The following is a 24,376-nucleotide window of genomic DNA, read 5'->3' as shown; positions in this document are numbered from 1 at the left end:
GATTTTATGAGTTACATGTAAGATTTTTTATGAATAGCTATTACAATACTTTTTGGCACTCTGATGAGGTAATATGTTTCTGTTAAAGGAACAGGCTTTTTTGTTTAAATAAACCATTTACAGTTCCAAATGTACAGTTTGCTTCTCTATTTTGTTGTTAAGTCGCATTTATGAAATGGTGGTATCATAAAATATTTGAAATGATTAGAGTTCGTGGAAACATGTAAAGACTTAAATAAAACCAAAGTAAAAACGAACATGGAAAGGAGTGAGAAACAAAAATGCATTCCCAATTTCCTCCTAATCCAAACAACACAAGCAGGACACGGGGTGAAGACACCCACTGGCCCTGTTCCAGGTACCTCCCAGACTCCGAGCGTTAGCTTCCGTGGCCAATCCGCTCCAGTCTTCTGAGGGTACCACCTGTATCACCTGTGCTAGCAACTGGATGACGTTAAATATCAGCACAAACTTTTCACTTCAAAAAAACACAATATAAAAACATGCCCCCCCCCCCAAAAAAATACCATACCAGAATCTGTTCTTACCTCAATCCTATATAATAAAGAGGTAATATGCAAATTGACCATCACTCCAACACACAAGATGGCCACCCCCATGTGGACACAAGATGGCCACCACAAGATGGCCGGCAGGCAGGGGTGGGCAAGTGTGGGCAATCAAACCAGCAGGGGAGGGCAGTTAGGGGTGACCGGGCCAGCAGAGAAGGGCAGTTGGGGGCAACCAGGCCTGCAGGGGCGGGCAGTTGGGGGGAACCAGCCCTGCAGGAGAGGGCAGTTAGGGGGGACCAGGCCTGCAGGGGAGGGCAGTTAGGAAGAACCAGGCCGGCAGGGGAGGGCAGTTGGGGGGGGGGGCCCAGGCCTGCAGGGGAGGGCAGTTGGGGATAACCAGACCTGCAGGGGAGGGCAGTTGGGGGCAACCAGGCTGGCAGGGGAGGGCAGTTGGGGGTGACCAGGCTGGCAGGGGAGGACAGTTAGGAGTGACCAGGCCAGCGACCGGGCCGGCAGGGGAGGGCAGTTAGGGGCGACCAGGCCGGCAGGGGAGGGCAGTTAGGGGTGACCAGGCCGGCAGGGGAGGGCAGTTAGGGGTTACCGGGCCAGCAGGGGAGGCAGTTGGGGGTGACCAGGCCGGCAGGGGAGGGCAGTTAGGGGTTACCGGGCCAGCAGGGGAGGCAGTTGGGGGTGACCAGGCCGGCAGGGGAAGGCAGTTAGGGGCGACAAGGCTGGCAGGGGAGGGCAGTTAGGGGCTACCAGGCTGGCAGGGGAGGGCAGTTAGGGGCTACCAGGCTGGCAGGGGAGCAGTTAGGCGTCGATCAGGCTGGCAGGGGAGTGGTTAGGGGGTGATTAGGCTGGCAGGCATAAGTGGTTAGGGGCAATCAGGCAATCAGGCAGGCAGGCAGGCAGGCAAGCTATTGGGAGCCAGGAGTGCTGGATTGTGAGAGGGATGTCAGATTGAAAAGGGTGCAGGCTGGGCTGAGAGACAACCCCCCCTGCATGAATTTCATGCACCGGGCCTCTAGTTTAATATAAAATTTCTAAATGGCTAATGAGTTGATGAATTAAAAGCAACGTGATTTGTTTGAATAACCTTCAAAATTTTTAGCAACTGAGATGATTACATTATTGAACTAATTACTTCCCAACTTCATATTAAAACAGATATACAAGTAACAGACCTTTATCAAGAAGAAAATATCATCTCTCTTTTTAAATCAATGACTGTTTGCCTCTACTGTTTTTTGTCTTTACTGCTTAGCACATTTAAGATTTTATAAGTCTAACTTCATAATAAACAAAAATTTTTGTTCTTAAACACAGGAAGTATAAAAGCTGCATTAAAAAATATGAAGTCAGCCGAAACCGGTTTGGCTCAGTGGAAAGAGCGTTGGCCTGCGGACTGAAGGGTCCCGGGTTCAATTCCGGTCAAGGGCATGTACCTTGGTTGCGGGCACATCTCCAGTGGGAGGTGTGCAGGAGGCAGCTGATCGATGTTTCTCTCTCATCGATGTTTCTAGCTCTCTATCCCTCTCCCTTCCTCTCTGTAAAATATCAATAAAATATATTTAAAAAAAAAAAATGAAGTCAAAAGTCCAAACAACCTCTTTTTTTGTACTGTAATTTGATGTTTAACAAAAAAATATAACCAGAAAAACAGAAAGACTTTTTAAACTCTTCCAACTTTTCCTCTGGATTCTGACAGGCTTACCATAATCAAGCATACCCTCTTCTCTAAATACCAGTAAATATAAACTTGAAATTTTAACAGACCAAATAGGAAGAGGCAGGGGTTCCAAAAAACATTCTTGACACTAAGTCAAAATAAAAGACTCCAGATTTACAGGAACACAAAGCACGTCCATGCTTTCCATATAATCTAGTCCCCAACCTGACCTTTTAAAAGTCACAGGTAAGAAGCCTCAGCTCTGGAATGGGCGAACTGAATTGAAGACTAGAAACTCATACTTTTTCTCCCTTCTGACAACTCCGCCACACCGTATCTGGCCCCTGTCCACCTCACCAGACTCATTTAACATTCTTTCCCTTGTTCCCACCACAATGGCCTTAAAAATAACAACAACAACAACAAACTCCAGCATATTCCTACTTGAAGATCTCTGCTTCTCTTGGGGCCTCCCTTCCTGGACTGCTCTTCCTGCAGAGATCTGTGTGTGGCTGGCTGACCACACATGCCAGTGAGGGGAATTCATTCTGACTTATCTTCCCTGGCCCACCAGAGATAAAGCAGCCCTCTCCCTAGTCTCTATCACATTTTATTGTCTCCTAAGCCCTCCTCAAGATCTGAAATTATTTTGTTTACTTACTCACTTGCTTATTATCTTGCTTCCTCCCCATAAACTGGAAGTTCCATGAGACCAGAGATCTTATCTGTTTGGCTCACTACTATAGAGGAATACCTGGTACCTACTAGACAATAAATATTTGTCAAACTAATGAAGAAAAGAATGGATAGCAGGTTAACAGATAACTTTCAAAGCTTTAAAATACTTTGTAATTGTATTACCAACTAAATCAACATTGGGATTTTCCAGTTATCAAGGTGACAGTTGAGAGGTGCGCCCAGAAGAGCATCCCATGTAATTTATTTACCAAATCTAACTCACAGAAAGCCTCATCTGTAGTTAGATAACCGCTAGGAAGAATTCTGAACGGTCTTGTGCATACCTGAGCAAACATCTAAGGTCGGGACCGGGGGAGGTCTGCAAAGATCAGAACTATGTTACTCAGAAGAAGACAGATAGAAGTCATTGCAGCAGTGCAGCTGGTTAACAACTTTGAGTACTTGGGTGAGACTAGGAACACATCACAGAACCTTACTCATACCATCCTGCTTAATCTTTGCAACAACTATATATTAATTTTACTACTAACTCCATTTTTACAGATGAAAAAAGTAAGACACAGATGGTTTAATTAACTTCTCAGGGTCACACATCTGGAACCCAAAATCCACTCACAAGGCATTCTGCTACAGTCCTCACCCCTAACCATATTATACCACCTTGCCAAAAATAGCAACTACTATTTATTTATCACTTCTTAGGCACTAGAGCTCTACCAGTACATAGAAATCACCATGATCACTCTATGAAGCCAATACAATTATTATCTATATCTTACAAATAAGGGAACTTTTCTTGGGTCACACAGCAAGTTGGGATCTGACCCAGAAGCTTGGCTTCAGAGTTCACTCTCCCAAATACTCTCTTGCTTCTCAGTGTTTCTCAGATTTGCTATCAGAGACAGCAGTCTGATGACAGAACTTCAAAGTGTCCTAACATCTCCCTGGGCTTGTTCTCCCTTGAATCCTCCTTTCTCCTTCCTTGACTGTCTCAGATTCATCCCTCTGCTGGCATTTCATCTCCCCCAGGATCTGCCACACTGATTCAACCAGATATACCTTCCCACTTTAAATAAATCTGAGAAACACAATGAATTCTTGAATCAAATTTAAATCTAATTTCAAATTCCAATGTAATGAAACTGTATAGTAATACCCACTAGAAAATCATGCTATTACAACACAGCAGAAAGAAAATGAGAAGGCTATAGAAGTATTAAATTAGAAAGTACAACAAAAATACCGCTCCTACACAGACTGGAAGCAAGAATGTGGGTATGTATGAGGCAGAGGACAACCCAATTGTCTAAAAATGACAGGAAAATTAAGCAGCTATATGCTCACTAAACTTCCAGAAGCTCTAGTGCTACCAGACAGGCAAAACCCAGCCTGCCACAACACTGACCATGATCCCAAATGCCTGCTCAGCTAGAGTTTTTGATGTCATGGAGATCATTTTTTCATGGCCTGTCCTCCTAATCCATGACATGTTTAATAGGAGTCAGTGAGTAAAGAGGAATTTGCCTTACCACAATTTCAGCAAACATATCTATTCCAAAAAGCAACAAGCATCTATCTTTAGAGCCTCAAGACTCCGCCTTCGAGAGCACGTCCATGTAGCACAAGTGCAGGATTTGCTTTCAGAGAGAAGTGACAAGAGACAGACAGGCCTGTTTCTTGCAGAAATGCAGCCACACTCAATGCTTCCTAATACTAACTTCCCTGACGTATTCAGTGACCTTTGACATCACCTCAAACCCTAAAAAATTACTTTCCTCTTCTTTTCATCTCAGAAATGAATTGTCTCCAAATAAAAATTTCACAAAGGAAGAAACATGTTCTACTTAATCCCAATTCTTAATAAAATTTAGGAAAAACCCAATCCAAGGCTACATTACATTGAAGACCAAGACTGTTTTCAGTTAGCACAGAACTACCAGAGCTATTGGTGGTTTCCTACATTGGATAAATCAGCCTGTCAGACAGTTCCTAATGCATCTGTATCTTAGGAGGAGGGAAGTAGCTGCCACACGTTTAACTCATCAGTATCTATAAAGATGCAGCAAATAATTACTTAACATAATCTTCATGCTTTAGTGCTCTTATGCACATGAAACCGTGGTAACCGGATATTTTAAAACACAGACCTTCAATGTGTTGATGAACCACTTTCAAATATAATCCTTTCAATGTCTGCAAAGTTGTACTGTCAGTCACAGCTAAGGACGATATTTGCAAAAATGCATGCAGAGTAACAGACTAATTCTTACACTCTTTACCTTTAAAGTCTTATAGTAAATAGCCCTGTTGATTTCCAGTGGAAATAAATTTTGCTCTTCTCCTGAACAAGCCCAATTCACATATCGCAGCCAGTTCCCCTTCTCTGGATCGGTGGCGTCAATGCACATCCATCCCAAATTTGGATAATATACCTTGGGAGAAGAAAGAAAATACCTTTGTTAAAATGACAGTATCTTTAAAATGTTTCCATTTTCAATTTTTAAGACAATTCTTATTCATTATATGCAAACTAGTGGCCCCGTGTATGGATTCGTGCACACTGAAAGGAAAATAATTAGAAGAAATAGTCATTGCAAATGCTGGCATTCTGTCAACAACGCAGGCTTCTTTCAGCTTCAGAGGTATGTTGTGCCAATAGTTGGTCTTCATATTCTGTTCACGGCGCTGCTTTCTTTAAGCTTCAGAATGTCAACAAAAACCAAATTCATGATCGACAATGACAGATTGAAACACACGCGTGCAATTGACACCAGCAAGAACTTTATATGTATCATGCATGTGCGAGTCAATGTTTATTTTTAAATTGCCAGTGCATGTCATATGTACTGGCCGATCAGTTGGTTGGACAGTTGGATGGTCGGTGACTTAGCCCTTTATATATATAGATATATATAGATACTATATAAAATCACTTCACAGAGACAAAATAAATAAGCAACAGATGAAAGAAAAATAAAAGATGAAAATTGTGGTCCAAAATTGTGTAATCCATCTGGCCGGTGTGGCTCAGTGGTTGAGGGTCAACCTATGCACCAGGAGGTCACTGGTTTAATTCCTGGTCAGGGCACATGCCCAAGTTGTGGGCTTGAGCCCCATCAAGGGGTGTGCAGGTGGCAGTTGAACGATGCTGATGCTCTCTCATCGATGTTTCTATCTCTCTCTCCCTCTAAATATAAATGTACTACTATATGTATGTGTGTGTGTGTGTGTATATATGTATATATATATCAATAAAATCATATATTTTTTTAAAAAACATTGTAATCCTTAGTTATTTTTCTATCTATGCTTAAGTAATTTTTTTCTCCTAAACTTGAAGAGCTATAGTAAATATGCTGAATGATCTCCAAATGCTTTGCAAATATGTACACAAAGACAAGTGACAGCTCTATTCCCTGAAGACAGAGTTGGAAGAATGAGCTGACAGCACCCTAACCCCTGGCTTCCTGGGTTGCTGTGCACGTCGCCCAGTCCTGCAGGCGCCACAGTTCAGCAGGTCCCTTCACTGCAGGGCTGACAGAAAGTTAGTGAGTAAACAAGTTGCATTAACTTCCAAGTGGGTAATAGGGTATGATGCTTCTGCAAACTCAGCTCACCTATAAACACTTCCCTATCTAGGGCACCTGTCAGGACTGAGGTACTATGGAACATAACGGAAAATACCAGTGTCTTTCAAAAAAAAAAAAAAAGACCAAAAACCCAACCCATCTTTTCAAGAGTCAGATCAAATCTACACTTGCAAGAAGCTTTCCCTGATCACCCAATCTCAGCCAATTCCTCCAGCACTTAACATCCCTTCCTTTTAAAGAACATCTATTTAGCAACTATTTTTAACTTTATCTTTGCATATACATATACACGTTTTACTTCCCCAAACTAGACTACAAGACATTTGATTAGGCATTGAAATAAAATTACAGAACCAATTGGTGACAGACCTGTCAGAAACAAACCAAACGAAATGAGTCTTCTACTTTCTCTTTAGGAAGGAAGAACCTCGATGCTTCCATTACACACACAGCCGAGAATCCTGCCACTCACTTCTTTTCTTTCCCACCCACACTAACTCTTCTTTACTGCAGCCTTCCTTCTGGAACAAAAAGCTCCCCCCCTCCACTCTCCGCTCATTGGGCATGCCCCTCTTACTGGACACTAACCATACAGGGATAATGCTACATACCTTCCATATTCTCTCATTTAACCCTATGCCGCAGATTCGTGTTTTTTTTAACGCATCAACATTGAGGATCAAAAGTTAAATAATTTTCCCAAAGTCACTCAATTAATTAGTAGTAAAAATGGGTTGAACCCCAGGTCTGCTTGACCTGTATTTACCCATCCCTCCTCTGACCATCCTAGCTAAAACTGCAGAGCCTTCTCTTCCTATCAGCAGCCCATCTCCCCACCCCCGATTCACTTTTCTTCAGAGCAATTATGCTCTTTTAAAGTATGAGGTCATCTCCGCACTTATTTTACTTAGTGACTGTCTCCCTACAGCAGAGTATCAGCTCCAGGAGGAGAAGACATTTTAGCCCTTTCACTCCCCGCAGTGCCTACAATACCTTGACCAGCACTTGGTAAAGCGTAGGCTCTCGATAAATGACTATGGGATGAACGAAAGGACACCATTATACAAATGTATAACTGCCATCATTTGATAAGCACCTACTATGTGACAGGAACCATGCTGGAAGGGGCTTTGCAGTTAGTTTATTTAATCACCATAAGTGCCAAGGAGAATATTTTCACTATCCTGTAAGTACCCCCAGTGAGTTTATTTAAAAATTGCTGTTTACTAAAACACCTATCTGCACCATTCTAAAGAGAGGTTATCCATGTCATATCAGACTCCTTTTCAAAACTCACTGTCACACTCACTCTCAGGACTCACACACTCACCCTCAGGACTTTCGCTTTAAAATAAAGAGAAAGAGTGGCCCCCAAGTGGTATATTATGAAGAGAGAGCATCATGGTGCAAAAATTAAACCTTATACACCAAAATAATATAAGCTGCTTTACTTTAAAATGTTTAAGAGATATTTTTATCATGTTTGTCAGCATGATAAGGAAAATGGAGTAATTGTTCTTTAACACTGTCAGTCTGTATTAGTTATTTTTTACTTACTTGTGGATAAAAGTCTTTTGATATATCACAATGGATGGAGAAATCCCGCTCACTCTCAACCCACATACTGACATGGCTACAGACATCAACGACACAGATGAGACCGGAAAACAGCACCAAGTTACAGCCGGCAGCTGGAGAGAGGCATCAAAAGTCTACCCATCCACCTAGGCCCGTGATCGGCAAACTGCGGCTCATGAGCCGCATGCGGCTCTTTGGCCCCTTGAGTGTGGCTCTTCCACAAAATACCACGGCCTGGGCAAGTCTATTTTGAAGAAGTAGCATTAGAAAAAGTTTAAGTTTAAAAAATTTGGCTCTCAAAAGAAATTTCAATCGTTGTACTGTTGATATTTGGCTCTGTTGACTAATGAGTTTGCCGACCACTGACCTAGGCTAACAACACAGGCTGTGCCCAACTTTTTGGCTCCCAGGTCAATACAGACCTTTGCAAACAGCAAGGTATGCCACTTGAGTGAATTCTTTATGGTGCACAACATTCGTGCACTGTGGGGTTGGCGGGGGTGGGGGGATGGCGTCCCTCAGCCCGGCCTGCACCCTCTCGCAGTCCAGGAGGTGGACATCCCCCAAGGGGTCCTTAGCACTGCTGCAGAGGCGGGAGAGGCTCCCGCCACCACTGCTGCGCTCGCCAGCTGTGAGCCTGACTTCTGGCTGAGAGGCACGCCCCCTGTGGGAGTGCACTGACCACCAGGGAGCAGCTCCTGCATTGAGTGTCTGCCCTCTGGTGGTCAGTACGCATCATAGCGACCAGTCGTTCCACTGTTCAGTCAATTTGCATATTAGCCTTTTATTATATAGGATGGTTCCTTTTGGTTCAAAATGGACTAAGGCATCTGCCAAGTCACACTTAAACTAAAATGCTTAAGTTTACAGAACTTCCATTTTTTAAAATGTGCAAACAAGTTTAATTCACAAAGAAATACACATGTCCAAAACCTTGTGAAGATAAAAATTAAACTTACCTAATAATAATAAAAAAATAACTTCAAATTAAAATTTTTTCACCTATCAAACTGGTAACAATTGTTTCTTAAGGGAAAAAAACAAGATTAGAAACTAAACATTTCCTGCAAATATAAACAGAACAACATACTGATGGTTTTTTCTCTCTCAAATAAATAAATACGCACTGAATTTTTTCATCTTCTGTAAACTGACTTATAAGTCATTTTTCTATTGAAAATGTTTTTAAAGGGCATTTGCCCACCACACGACTACTTAAAATATGGGTACGTTTATATTGTGTTTTCTTGCTTGTGCACCTCTACGCAATAAGGTACTTTCATTTTGCATTCTAAGAGTTGTTTACTTACTTTGTTTGGCATTACCCAATTACAGTTTTGGGGGGGGGGGGGGAAGCAAATATTCCCCAATGCTGACCAAAGAATAAATGGAATTTAGCAGTGCTTGAGAACACACACACACACACACACACACACACACACACACACTGAAATGTACATGCACTTTGACCAGCATATACATTTAAAGGAATTAGTCTCATGAGACATTGGAGCAATCATACCAGGATGTATGTACACAGATGTACACAGCAGTAAGGTTTACTGTAGACTTGTTTTAAATTCACTCCTAGACAAAAATCTCTATGGAATCGGAGAGTATAATAATACATGCACACGGCAGAATACTAAGTAAATGTTAATAAGTACTACTGCATAAGTGATTATGTGGAAACTTTTACTTTCTGTTACATATTTCTGTATTCCTTAAGAATTTTTTTCCAATAAGCACACATTCTATAATTAGAAGAAAACAAAGATAACCAGAAGTTGTGGAAATATATTATTGGTATAAAAGATAGTCACAATACACTGATGATTAAATAAAGCCATTTACAAAAAGTATGGCTTATATAATACCATTTTTGTTTTAGACATATGACTATATGGAAAAAAAAAACACCTGAAACTATATAAGTATAAATGTTAATAAATTATGGTTTTCTCTGAGAAGTAGGGTTGCCGTATTTTTTTTTTTCTGCTTATCTAAATTTTCTACCTTTTCTCCACTGATTCAGTATAATCTCTTAAGTAAACAAAGGAAGTGGGTGGGGAGAGCAAGTTAGTCTTTTGAAAGAAAACCTAAGTTTGAATGAAGGCTGCCAAGGTCTGCTCAATGCTAAGCTAAAATATTCCTCCTCCTCCTCCTCCTCCTCCCAACATCATCACACATACACATTTTAAAAAATAATGGAGCTTTCTCATTTGTCTTGAGACTCAACCTTATAAGTAAGAACTGCAATAAAAAATGTGTTTATATACAATTCCTATCTCGGTCAAACCTCGTTTTCCAAACAATTACTTTCAGTAGCTGGCACACAGAACCTAATCACTAAAATGTCACAGAATTTTTAAAATGTAAACTACACATTACTAGACTGCAAAAGTGCCGTAACACCTTCTAGGGTAGTGGAAAGTGGAGAACCAACTACCATCCCTTCTCAAAGACAATGCAAAGGCAGGTGAAACTCCCCCCCCCCAGCTCAAACTCAACAAATGATATGTAGCAAATCTATTTCCATGTTTTTATGACAAGTTCAAAATTTAGTACACACTCCAATTTGTAACATTTTATGTTACAAATAAAAAAATCTTATTCAATTAATGCAAAGGTAGGCTAGGAGGTCCTTACCTACTACTCTCAATTTGCAATAATCACCCCAGGAGTTAACACGGGGCAATTATGACACCTCTTCATACCTATAGTCTCCTGCTGAGATAAACCTTTTATTCACCTACCTAAACCAGCTCCCTCGCCCGCCCCTCCCCCCTCCCCCGCCGTTAAGTGTCTACAGATTCCCCGCCCACTATGGCTCTAACAATTAGAGATGGAGATGGGCCTTCTCCTGGGGTCCCAGCTCCATTCCAGTGGCTCTAGTTTGTCATATTCTCTGAGGCTCCTTTTCATCTTTATTTCTCTGGGGATCTAGCTTGTTGAATCCAACACTATGATCTACACACCACTTCCCCCTTTCCCTATCTGTTCCTGGAAGACAGACAATACCTAATTATATTTCCATCTGTTTAAACTGTCAAAAGGACTCAAGGGGCGACAGGATGTCTACCTCTCCACTAGCCCAACTTGCATAGCATTTCCCACCAATGCATTTGCATAAGTAAATAACTCAGCTTTCAAAAGTCATTTCCAGGGTCCGCCCTCCACTCCACAGTTTGTTTCAAAATACGGTGCATACCTTCTGACATTAGAAGAGAAAGAAATTCTAAGCAAAAATGAATATTGGCAATCTTTGAAAAAGTACTCAACTACAAAAAAATGTTTTATACTCTATATGATAACTCAAGTGTTCATCTTTGATATTCAGGTTCCACTAATATTTATTGAACCAGCAACATCTATATCAAGTAATTTCATATACACCACTTAATTTGTAGCCAAACAATTCTATGAGGAGCTTGTTACCCTCATGTAAAAGTGGCAATAAAGAAAAAAAATTATTTAAAAAATTACATTAAAGCCTCATTATAGATATAATTCTCTATCAATTTTAGTTGAAATGCAATTATACTTCTTCCCTCCATCCTCCTGACTCAAAATTTGTGGCCTGAATGAATAATATGCAAACAGAAGCAGTGAAGTATCAGTTTTCATTTATAAGACTGTGGGAAAATATTGTTTAAAAGATTAATATGGGTTTTAAAAAGCTAAGAAATATGCACTCATGATATTTATATAAATTAGCACAATCCTTCTAAAGGTCTGTTAAAGAAAATTTATCAAAGATTGCTCTAGCTGGTTTTGCTCAGTGGATAGAGCGTCAGCCTGAGGACTGAAGGGTCCCAGGTTCAATTCCCGGTCAGGGCACATGTCCAGGTTGCGGGCTCAATCCCCAGTAGGAGGTGTGCAGGAGGCAGCCGATCAATGATTCTCTCTCATCACTGATGTTTCTATCTCTCTCCCTCTCCCTTCCTCTCTGAAATTAATAAAAACAAAACAAAAAAATTATCAAAGATTAAAATGTACAAAGTAGCTTTTGACTTAACAATTATACTTCTAGGAATTTATCTTAAGATAAGCAGACAAATCAGCAAATATGTATACAGGGTTCCATATTTAAAGAATTGTTAATATCATGAAAAAATTAAAACTATTTAAATGTCCAACTGGTTAAATAAACATGGAAGATACAGCAGAATTCTAAGCAGCATAAGAAATAATGATGTAGCTCGGTCGGTGTGGCTCAGCAGTTGAGCATCGACCCAGGAACCAAAAGGTTCGATTCCGAGTCGGGGGTCACGTGCCCTGGTTGTGGGCTCGATCCCTAGCAGGGGGAATGCAGGAGGCAGCCTATTGATGATGTTTCTCTCTCATCAATGTTTCTATCTCTCTCCCTTCAGATCTCTCTAAAAAAAAAATCAATAAAAACATATTTTAAAAAAGAAAAGAAACAATGATGTAAATAATATGAGTTATATCCATAACATATTGAAAGAAAAAGGCACATTACAAAATTACATGTACTGTCTGATCTCAACTGCATGAAGCATGTTTCAATATCAGTGTATGTGAGAGACAGAAAAAACAGGGGCAGAGAAATAGTTAAAAGAATGTCCACCAACATGTTCACAGATGACTTTTACTTTCCTGTTTATAGTTTTCTATATTGTTTATGTTATTTTGCACTGAGTGTGTACAACCTTCATATATTAAACAAAACAAAACATTAGAGTGAACAACACCAAGAATGGACCATCATGTAAAACAGTGATAGTGATGTGTCAATGCAGGTTCATCGATTGTAACAAATGAACCACTGGGGTACAGGATGTTGACAGTGAGGGAGGCTGTGTAGAGGGGCAGGGCGGGGAGTTTATAAAGAAACTCTGTACTTTCTGCTCAATTTTGCTGTGAACCTAAAAGTGCTCTAAAAGCCTATTTTTTTGAAAAGACATTAAAGCAATTCAAAAGTTCTGTTCAACAGAAGCAATATGAGCCCCATAGACATGAATTGGAAAGGTTTTCATCAGAAGCTGTTTTAGGAATCCTGCAGACTGCTCAGCGGGTGTGGGGTGGTCAGGGGAAGCATTCATTACATGTAGGCCAGCATTTCACCGGGCCAGCAGTTCCCTACCAGAAACTGATCAAAGAATGTCCTCCTCTTTGGAGAACCTGCTTTGTGCATTCACCCTGAGGATACTCTACGGTTTTTCTCCTGTTATGTCTGATTTAATAGAATGTTTCCAGTGAAAGCTTAGAGGACTTAAGACTGTGACAGATAATCAGGGGCTCAAGAAAAGCAATTTAACACTGTCTTTGATTAGCTTTAAAATGGAGTTCTAGTGGGGGCAAAAGAGCAGGCTGCTACAAGATAAGCTGTTCGTAAGGGGCTTTAATTGAAGAACAAATGCCAAGATGAGACTTTAATGATAAACAGTTTCTGTTGTCTCCTCGACCGGGAGTTCAACCTGGAGACCAGGAGTTCTATCGCTCGTTATGATGTGCGTTGACCACCAGGAGGCGGTGCGCAACGAAGGAAGGCCCTGGCCGGCAGCCAGAAGGCTCCGATCAGCCCTGATTGCCGGCCAGGCTTAGGGACCCTACCCGTGCACGAATTTCATGCACCGGGCCTCTAGTATATAGATAAGTTCATTATAATTTATGCTCCCTGTACTTTGCCAAATGCTACTTCTTCATATATATGTCATATATATCTATTTTTAACAGAGCAAAAGGCTTAAGGGTTTCTGTATGGAATATATACCTTGTGGTTGGAACTACGTGAATGATATCCAGATTCTTTAATTTAATTAATTGGGGGGTGATACTGATTAATAAAATTATATACGTTTCAGGTGTACAATTCGATAATACATCATCTGTACATTGTATTGTGTATTCACCACCCCAAGTCAAGTTTCCTTTCATCAACATTTATCTTCCTATAACTTCCTTTCCCTCTGGTAATCAGCATACTGTTGTCTGTGTCTAGAGCTTTGTTTTGTTTGTTTAATCCAGGGGTGGGCAAACTTTTTGACTCGAGGGCCACAATGGGTTCTTAAACTGGACCGGAGGGCCGGAACAAAAGCATGGATGGAGTGTTTGTGTGAACTAATATAAATTCAAAGTAAAGGAGCGGAGGGGAGAGCAAGAGAACCGGATAGAACAGCTGGATCCGGCCCGCAGGCCGTAGTTTGCCCACGGCTGGTTTAATCCCTTCACCTTTTCCACCCAGCCCTGAAACCCCTACTCCAGATTTTTTTTTTTTTTTTTAAACTGGAGGAAGGAAAAGCCAGCCCTGACAAAAACTAAATCTTTATACCTGACCCACAAGAACTGGCAATGTCAGAAAGGTTCACAAACTGTAGTAGTACGTAAGCAGAAGTATCTTAAGTTAACAAGGGAATGTTAATGGGTTTATAGTAGAAATTGAATCCCTAGAATGCCATGGCTCCAAATCACAATTTTCACCAAGCTACTATGAATTCATACTATGCAGGAATTTCAATATAAATGAAGCTTAATGGAGAAAAGGCACCATTAATAATTTATACAATATGCCCAACAATATCAAACTGCTATGTTGGGTAAAACAGGTACCATAAACTTGGGTTCAATATCAGTGGCATTTGTTCAAGCTCAGCATTCTATACCCAGAACTAAAGCACACATTTCCTGGGTCCCTGACATTATCCTCACTCAGGTGAGCACTAACCCAGAAGAGCATATTTGTTCGTTTCCCTTGGGAAACTTGTAAAATTAAAAATGTGGTTTGGAGCATAATTTTGTAGTCAAGATATTTGTGATCACTTAGGGTAATAGCATATTTTGGCTGGGTAGTTTCTCTACAAATATAGCACTCTCTTACCTCAAAAGTGGTGAAATAGCCCTGACCGGTTTGGCTCAGTGGACAGAGCGACAGCCTGCGGACTGAGGGGTCCCGGGTTCGATTCCGGTCAAGGGCATGTACCTGGGTTGCGGGCACATCCCCAGTAGGGGGTGTGCATGAGGCAGCTGATCGATGTTTCTCTCTCATCGATGTTTCTAACTCTCTATCCCTCTCCCTTCCTCTCTGTAAAATATCAATAAAATATATTTAAAAAAAAAAAAAAAAAAGTGGTGAAATAGCAAATGTAATTATTCTCAGGGTAAGTCCTCATTCCTAAAGCCCCTTGGGTTAACTGCCATTAGATTTATTATAAGGGATTCACAACAAAGAAACTCAAAATTATTGGGAGAATTCATCGGAATTTCAAGTTAAGAAACACTGCTTATAACATTGAGAAGAACCGCAATATACTTCAAACGTACAAATGCCACAGAACTTCTTGATGTAAAGTATCCAGACACTTCCTATGCATATTTTATTTTTAGGCTTTTGCATGTTTACATGTAAAACAGATGTGACTCAATTTAAGACAATCTGGTTGGAATGCTTTTCCTCACCACCGAAAAACTCCACTTACTTTCAAAAGGAGTCACACCACTCAGTTCCTGTAAGAACATGAGGAGTTTTCAGAGGGTACCTCATCTGAACTAAATTCCACACAACTGGTGAATTCCCATGCAACTCTCCAAGAAACAATTAACAACGTATTTTGTCTTCACAGCTACCTTAATGAGATATTTTTTATTCTCTTCATTTTAAAATTGAGGGTTTTAGCCAGAGTCACAAAGCTAATGGTAGGATATGAACCAATGAAACCTTTTTCATTGCCTCACTGTCTGTAGATGTGGATTCTAGTTCTGCATCGACACCACTCTCAACATCTGGGCCCCACCGGAAGGAGGAGTTCACCTCTGTTCTGAACCGCTTCACCTCTGTAAGGAGGGTGCTAATGTTCTGCTCTGTCTTCCAGAATTGTTGGGAGAACATGAAATAAACCGAACAAAAGGCTTTTGGAAAGTTCAAAGCACAATATAAATGTGCCATGTGCTAAATATATTCAACTCTGAATATTCCAGCAACACAGATGACTTTCTTTCTAAAATACAGAGAAGACCCGAACAGTGTTTTATTTGCGGCCACCTTGGGGTGTCTTTTATGGTGTCTATCTGGAAGCCTGTGAAGTGACAGACGAAAGTCTTGGCTGCAGAGTAAAAGGCCTGAACAGGGAATATAAAGAGTGGATTTGACATTTATTGTTGAGGATGGCCAAGCAGTCTCAAAATACAAATGTAAACAGCAGTCTGCTTCCATGGAAACACATTTTCTACTTAATAAAAGTATTCTTGATTTTTAAAGAACACACTAAAATGGTGGTTTTAATTTCCGAATGTCAAATCCTAAGAGAATAGATTTTGTTTAAATGTATATACGAAAAATAAAATAAAATTTCTTCCTTACCTCCCACATGTACACATTATTCTTAACCTGAGATCTTTTTTTCTTATCACCGACAAATGGTCCAAACTTTTTGCCTTTTAAAATTGGTTTAGTGGCCCAGACACCTATAAAAGAAAACCAGTATTTTTATAATGTATGTGGTTACCCTAGAAACTGAAGCACTAGTGTGCTCTCTCTTTCTCTCTAGAGCACACCTGTGCCTTCCCCGCCCCCTTCTTTTCCTTCAGCCTGTATCTTTCGCTTTCTTTCTCTTAAGTTCCACGGGCCCTTCTTTTGCTTCTGTAACTTGTTTTCTGAGTCCACACAACCCAGCTGGCTCACTTCTTCTGCCTCTGTGACTTTTTTTCTAAAAGGCTAAATAAACGTCTTGTACTCAAGTTCTTGACTCTGAATTCTGTCTTTGCCAAACTCAAGAACCAAGGTCTAACAGTGCCGCTATCAACTGGAGCTGTGACTCAGAGTGTCTTACCACCCTTCTCGGTGTGGAAAGGAAAAAAAAAAAAAAGATTGAAGCACTAAAATCAATTCAGTTTCACAAAATAGTTAAAAGGCTACAGCCTAAAAGCAAGATAATGTTAAATCAACTAAGAGCAGGTGAAAGCAAAATAACTCAAGTCTTCATAAATGATTTTTATTTTTCTTCTTTATAGTCTATATTTTCCAAATAGCCTCTAAAAAACCTATTTTGTTTTATAATAAAAAATGTTTTATATATTTGCTTGTTTTTAATTTTTACATGTAAAATTAGCTGGACAAGTACAATCACAAATACCTGGAAAACAGAACAATTAAAGAGAAAAATACTGGAATGTAGTCAAACTACAAATAATTTTTAAACTCTCCTTTCTATTTTTCTACAGATTTCAATGATCTCCAATAAACATGAGTTGCTTTCATAAAGGGTTAGAAATATAGGTTTTTTTAAATAAATATTGTTGAAGTTTGTTTGTTCAAAGTGAAAAACCCTCTCCTCACTGTTTCCTAAAATCTTAGCTATGGGGACAACTCACTTTGCGAGTTTCAAACAGCCAAGAAGTATGCTGTTCTGTGGTATTCTTCAGGGTGTTTCTATTTCCTCTGAACTGGCCGTAAGGCAAGCAGACAGATGAAGCAGCAGTGGCTAAAATGGCAGGAGGCCACCCGGAATTAAGGGAACCGGTGCCCAGCAGTGGCTCTCGCTAACAACAGGTTCCCTCGTCTCTGGCCTCAGTTTCCTCACATACAGGATGGTGGCACCTCAGCCAGTCCTGTTCAGCTAGGATGTACAAATCCCACTTTTCTGTAAGTCTACTATGAATCCTGTTTGGTAACACAGCTAATAATAAATTAGTGGAGCTATAAAATCAAACGCTTTCATGTGAATGATATAATTTAAATGCTCAAGTTACTGAATAAATTCCAATGAGAATTACAAAAAGCATTTATTAAAAATTTATTCACACATATATATACATAAATTATAATATCAAAAGCACAGCTTTAAAAAAGAAAACAGGATATAAACATGATACATTCCAAGACTGTACTTTGACTATATCATTTACTTCCTTAGCCTTATGACCAAAGATTAAAACACAAAAATAAGATCAAACACACAAGATGTGTGTCCACCCTGGATTCTTGACTGGAAACTACATAAACACCACATAATCTTTTAAGTCAGAGCATAAATTGTTGTTTTTATGGTGAGCTCCCTACCTTAAATGCCCCAAAGGGAGTCTGCCTGCAGCCTGCAATCCCTTCCCCTGCTCCTTCTCGGACCCTCGTACTCACCAATCCGAGTCTTGTCCACAGCAGATGGGAAAAGCCTCACTTCCTCGGGAAGTCCTCGAAGCACATGTTCAGGTACCTCGGCCAGGGTCTCAGCAGTTGCCACAGGCTCAGTAGCGTTCTGCAAGTCAAGAAACAGAAGGATCATAGCAAACGAAGAAATCCCAGTTAGCATTTTGTTTTTTTCTGGTCCAATAAGCAAATATGCAAACATGTAACTGAAAGCTAAATCTGGCAAGCCAAGCCCAAGACCAAGAGCATGATGTCAAGCATTTCAGAGTTGCTTTGATGTCTGTTTGTGAGTCTCCAAAGGAAACCACTGACCTTCGAGCATGTCTTTGTTAATCTGTTTTGTTCCAGCCACCCACAGCCTTTTTCAAAATATGTAATCTCCGGTACCATATTGCTTTAAACTCCCAGAGAATCAGGCAGCTTAAGCTTAAACTTACTCCTAAGTCAAAGGCTACCATCAGCATAGTAGAACATTTAAAAACTCACAATCCACACTCCTTATTAAATGAATGCCTTCAGCACATACTGTAAAGGCCACAATGGCCAGCCGGCCCCCATCCGATCCATGCTTTCATTCTCCACCACCATTACCCCTGGCAGAGCCTTGACTATTCCAAGAATACTATAATTTATTCTGGACCTTATGGGGAGTGCGACTTTCCAGGAAACAGTAATTTACCACCATCTACCAAGTCATTAAACAGCAAAGTCACCACAATATCACACAGTCTCTAAGAAAGACATTTTTATACTAACCAAAGTATATGTTCAAATTCACTGTAATCTTAAGAAATAAGATTACTATTAGTTATGTATAGAAGGGGATAAAAAGGGGGGATTTACTAGTAAGTCAACTGGTAAAACATGACTGTTATTTTACAAATAACTTTCAAGTCAAAGTTATTTTTCAAATAACTTTCAAGCATCTGTTAACTGGTACCACATACACCCTAAAGAGCTCATGTGTGTATCACGACACCTAAGAATGCTGGGTTTTGTAGTCTGAGTGTTCTTTATTTCACTGCAAAGGGAAACATTCCCCAAGAACTTTCAAAGAAACCAACGTGGGCAAAAAGCAAACTCTAAGCTAAAAAGATTAATTTCCCACAACAATCAATCTCTTGTAGTTTTTAAGAAAGTTTTGTGCCAAGAAAAGAATATCGTCCAAATTTGAGTATTCCCAGAATTTCAACTTTTTAAACAACTACCAATAGGCTGCTTCAAGAGAAAGAAATCCCACAGCAATGAGCAAGTCATAATGAAGGTCTCTCTGGCCTGCTTTGAGCTGAACGCACAAAAGCAGGCACTGAAGACCTGGGTTCCTGCCTTGGATGGAGTAGTCGACAGTGCATATGCCGCAGAAGCTTTGGCCCCAACATCATCACACACAAGTTAAGCGCCTTCCAAAGCATGGGAATACCAAATGTGCTCCAGCAAATGACCCTTCGGCATTTTTAATTAGCTAAAGTATAAAAATTTCTCACTTCTCAATATAGTGCCCGTTTTTAAAATTTTAATCTATAAACTAGAATTATGGAAAAGTGAATAAATTTCAAAGCAAAGAAAGGTATAAAATTGGTAGTTGGTACTCTAGGCTATATAATAGTTATTTTTTAACACTGATAAATTAAGCAATATTAACAAGTACTAGCCCGAGTTACGAGTCCTATCACTCCCAGTAAGAGAAAGGACCCCTAAGCAAAGATTTTAAAGAATTTGACATCATCTAACCTCCCCAGCAGCTTTGAAAAGACAGTGTCAGCTAACCTAAACTGATACTGCCAGGCACTATCACAGTGATATTAACAACTTAATATGTACTCAGAAGCTCCCCGGGACTCCTTGTAGTGAGGAGTGCTAACCATCTTACATGCATGACAGAGTTTACTCCAAAGAGAACAGGAGGCAGGGACTGTCAGTGCCTCCTCCAGACAACACACACAAACATACATGAAGAGGCCTAGGGAAATTGTCTAAGTTGCTCGGGGCCATAATTTGAACCTTGTTTGTCTGAGCCCAGAGCCCAAGCTCATAACCACTGTGGTGTTTCCAGTTAAGACTCTGCTAGATTAGGTTTGCGCCTCTAATGTAAAACATGATGACTGTAGTTGATAACACTGTTACTGAATGAAAGTTGCAAAGAGAATAGAACTTAAATGTTCACACATACACACAAAAGGATAAATATGATGAGAGGTGATGGATATGTTAACTAACTGGAAGGTCAGAATGCTTTCAAAACATATATGTGTATCAACTCACTACAATGTGTAATTTAAATATCTTACAGATTTATTTGTCAATTATATCTTAATGAAGCTGGAAAAAAAAAAAAGATTCTGCTGGAATATAACCTAAGAACATCTACCCTAAAACCTCCAAATGTCCACGGAAATGTCAGCAGAAGGTGGTACCTAAGACAGAAAGGTCATTCCCACAGGAAATTTGTAACATCAGTGTAAGTTGGAGACCAGGTATATTAAAATTTGTGAAACACTGTGAATATAAAGGACCTCAGCAGAGCTGCCACAGGGGAAAGAAATAAGGAAAATGCCTACACTTTCATTTACCTGCTTTCAGCCAACCCATTATTTATAATTTGGGCTCGTTTACCTAGTTGGGAAAAGCTAGTTCTCTGTTTATTTTAGAACCCTTTACCCTTTACACTAGAAGGTAATTCAACTTCTATCTCTACGCAGCCATCCAGCCCTGGCAGCTCCAAGGCCTTCCTCTCGCCTCTCGGGCTGTCGGAATCTCCCCTGCATAGAACCTTTTTAGAAAATCAGTGATTCGAGAAGCAGAAGGTGGGTTGGCCTGTCCAAGGAGAACTATCCTCTCCCCTTACTTATTTTTCCTTCTGAGGCCTTATCACAATTTTAAACAATTATTTGTATAATTTCAAATTTAACGTACCTCCCCATCAGAGTGCAATAAAGACATATTGTGTATATGTTATTGAATGCTACACCCCAATGCTTACCTAGCACAGTGGTTCTCAACCTTCCTAATGCCGCGACCCTTTAATACAGTTCCTCATGTTGTGGTGACCCCCAACCATAAAATTATTTTCGTTGCTACTTCATAACTGTAATTTTGCTACTGTTAATGCATCGTAATGTAAATATCTGTGTTTTCCGATGGTCTTAGGCGACCCTGCTAGCTGTAGAGCCTAAGACCATCGGAAAACACAGGTATTTACATTACGATTCATAACAGTAGCAAAATTACAGTTATGAAGTAGCAACGAAGATAATTTTATGGTTGGGGGTCACCACAACATGAAGAACTGTATTAAAGGGTCGCGGCATTAGAAAGGTTGAGAACCACTGGTAGCAGGAGACATAAAATGTTTGTCACTTAAATACTTAATGACTAAATGATTCCTGTAAGCTAACTGAAATCTTTTTTAGAAAAAGGAGGGATAGTAATAAGAGAGCAGGGTCATCTATCAGAAAGTATTTTCTCCAGGTGTGCCTGAATTTCTTGCATCTGAGATAGGTGTTTTCCTGGGTTGATACAAGAACCCTTTTTTGGAATATGTGATATGTTCTCAATTTCAAGCAACCAATTTATAAAGTAAACCTTTGAAACAAAAGAACGCTTAAAAAAATCTCTCCCTCACGCATTCAATAAACTGGAATCCCTTTTTTGCATATATCTTGATAGTATCAGATGTAATATATTGTAAACAGGGTCATCTATCTTGGTCCCAGATCGATTTTGTCTACAAGACATTGCAGTATCTAATCATTTAATTTAGTAAAATATTTGAGTCCCTCCTATGGGCCAGGCAATGTTTCAGGCATCACATTTGCCTTAACAACGTTTCCCTCTAGTGAGGAAGGCAAACAAAATCAAAGATCTACCATGCCTGGTAGATACTGATGCTCTAAAGGAAAACCAAGCACAAGAAAGACAGTAATGGAGAGGGTAGGGCGCTACTTTAGACAGGGTGCTCAGGGAAGACCTCTCTGCACCTAGGAAGAATCACGCCATGATATGGGGTGAAATATGCCAGGGAAGTGAACCAGCAAGGACCACCGCTGAATTAGGAAAAAGCTCGGTGTGCTCAGAGAAGAGACAAGCAAAAGACCAATGTGTGTAGAGCAGAGAAGGTGAGGAAGGCAGGGGTAATAATACCTTAGGAGAAATGCATCACCACTTGCTGATCTACACAGAACGAACCAACCACAGACCAGGCTGCAAGCTCTAGGAAGGAACCCTGGCTGCTCCTTCTCCCAGGACCCCATCCTTGCTATCCCAGAATAAAGGCACATTCACATTTTAAGGCTTTTTAACACTCATCACTGTGACAAGTATGGAGGAAGTTACAAGGACTTCCAGACTTCCCTATTATGCACTAGGAAACACAAGAGCTCTTTATTTCCATGAACTGATCTGGAACGGTATGTATTAAATGTAATTAACACATTAAATTTAAGTTAATTTAATTAACATGCCTAATTCCGTAAGTTACTTAGTTATTAACTATTAATTGATCTTGTTAATTTGATGTCTCCAACTTCTTACCTCAATCTCAAAGGTAATTGATATTCACTCCCTTCCCCAACAAATGGCCAAGCGGCCCTCCTGCACTCAGCCCACCTCTCAGTGATTAACAAACACTCCTGGGTGCCTGCTCGGTCCTGTGCTGAGTGGTGAAGAAGCCATGGTTAGTAAAGCTGAGCTGGCCCCCTCCCACAAAGCTCACTGGCTAGAGGAATTGCTCTTCTCCTGCTTCCCCGCACACAAAGTCCTCAGAGATATTTTGATTCTCCAGTTCTTCCAGCTGTGGAGCATGTGAAAGGCCCCTCGGCTGCTTCCTCCTAACACCTTTCCTCTAGCCCAGGATGACTATGCTGTGCCATGTTGGGGGGTGCAGGAGAACTTAGGGAGTATGACATTTATTCCCTCCTCTGGGCCAAGAGCTATGCTAAGCACTGTCCATGCATTACCTCACAACCAAAGCTAACACTGACCAAGTGTGCAGGCCACTCAGACACCACTCCAAGCACTTTACGCGTTACCTCGTTGAACCTTACACTACCACTCTGGCTGTGATTTTATGATCCCCCTTTTTACAGATGAAAACTGAAACCTACCCATAGCTGCAGTTAATGAGTGGCAGAGCTAGGGAACCAACCCAGTCAGGCAGGCTTCAGGGTCTGGACTTTCAAACACGATGCAGTGGAGTAGCTCTGTCAGGTAACTTCCCTAAGCTACAAGATTTTATAGTGGAGCCAAGATCAAGTCCAGACAGTCAGATCCCAGAGTCCACATTATAACCAGTGGGGTCTCACCTATAGTCCGGGGACGCCTGGGAAGTCCTCTCAGGGATCCAGGAGCTAGTTTTTGTAATAATACTAAGATGTTATCTGCCTTCTTCACTCTTAGGTATGGAGAGGGAAGTTTTGGGGAAGCTATGACATTCTGCTGGCTAATGGTATGTAATTAATCTGAGGTTTCAAAATGTTCTGATTTAGGAATAAGGCCATGTGTTAAGGATTGAGCATTCCAGGGAAATGTCTGGGAAGACAAAGAGCTTGGCATGTTCAGGAAAAGAGGCCACTATGGCCAGGTCACAGTGACCCAGGGAGAAAGCAGAGGTGGCCACCACCCTAATCTGCAGAGCCCTGAGGCCAGGGCAGAGACTGGAGGGCATCAGGAGAGTGGTGGGACCCCAGCAGAAGGTTTTGGTCAGGGGAGTGACAGGATGTCAAGCAGTTTTCTATTCCATATTCGACTCCCTGGCCCCTACAGGCACCAACTTCTGGCTCCTCCGCCCTTCACCAAACTAGGTCTCTTACTCCTCTGGGGCTTTCGCAATTCAGGCTTTTAGTTGATAATGAACTCAGGCCACTGGTCCTTATGGCCCTCACTTCTTCTGCCAGTCAATATTCTCTACATCCTTCCAGGTCAAGTTCAAATCCCAGTTCATCCATGAAGACATTCTAAACAACTCATGATTGCCCACTTCTCTGATTTCCTATATGGTCAGTTTTACGTTGTATAAGTAAGTATAGTACTTAAGGCATGGGGAAAATGATTCAATGGGGAGAGATGTCAGTGAGGCAATCAATTAGGAAGTTTCTGTAACAGCCCAAACAAGGGATGTTTGGGTCTGAACTCAAGCAATGACAGTGATAAGAAGGTATTTTATTTTATTTTAAAGTTTTTTTAAATATATTTTTTATTGATTTCAGAGAGGAAGGGAGAGGGAGAGATA

The 24,376-nt window shown here is 40.6% G+C and overlaps 1 protein-coding gene across 3 annotated transcripts in view; it reads right to left on the bottom strand.

Moving 5' to 3' along the window:
• Positions 1-24,376, bottom strand: part of PRDM2 (PR/SET domain 2) — a 112,583-nt gene that overhangs the window by 65,804 nt on the left and 22,403 nt on the right. For all 3 annotated transcript variants that reach the window (XM_080654627.1, XM_080654628.1, XM_080654629.1), the window contains 3 exons: positions 18,142-18,259; positions 16,369-16,472; positions 5,160-5,312 (listed from right to left, as the gene is read on the bottom strand). In XM_080654627.1, the coding sequence (XP_080510753.1) occupies positions 5,160-5,312; positions 16,369-16,472; positions 18,142-18,259 (375 nt within the window). The remainder of the gene's footprint in view (positions 1-5,159; positions 5,313-16,368; positions 16,473-18,141; positions 18,260-24,376) is intronic.

Source organism: Plecotus auritus (assembly GCF_963455305.1).
Source record: "Plecotus auritus genome assembly, chromosome: 2".
Lineage (NCBI taxonomy): Eukaryota > Metazoa > Chordata > Mammalia > Chiroptera > Vespertilionidae > Plecotus > Plecotus auritus.
Note: the sequence above shows the minus strand (reverse complement) of the source record. Positions and strands in the feature narration are given on the sequence as shown.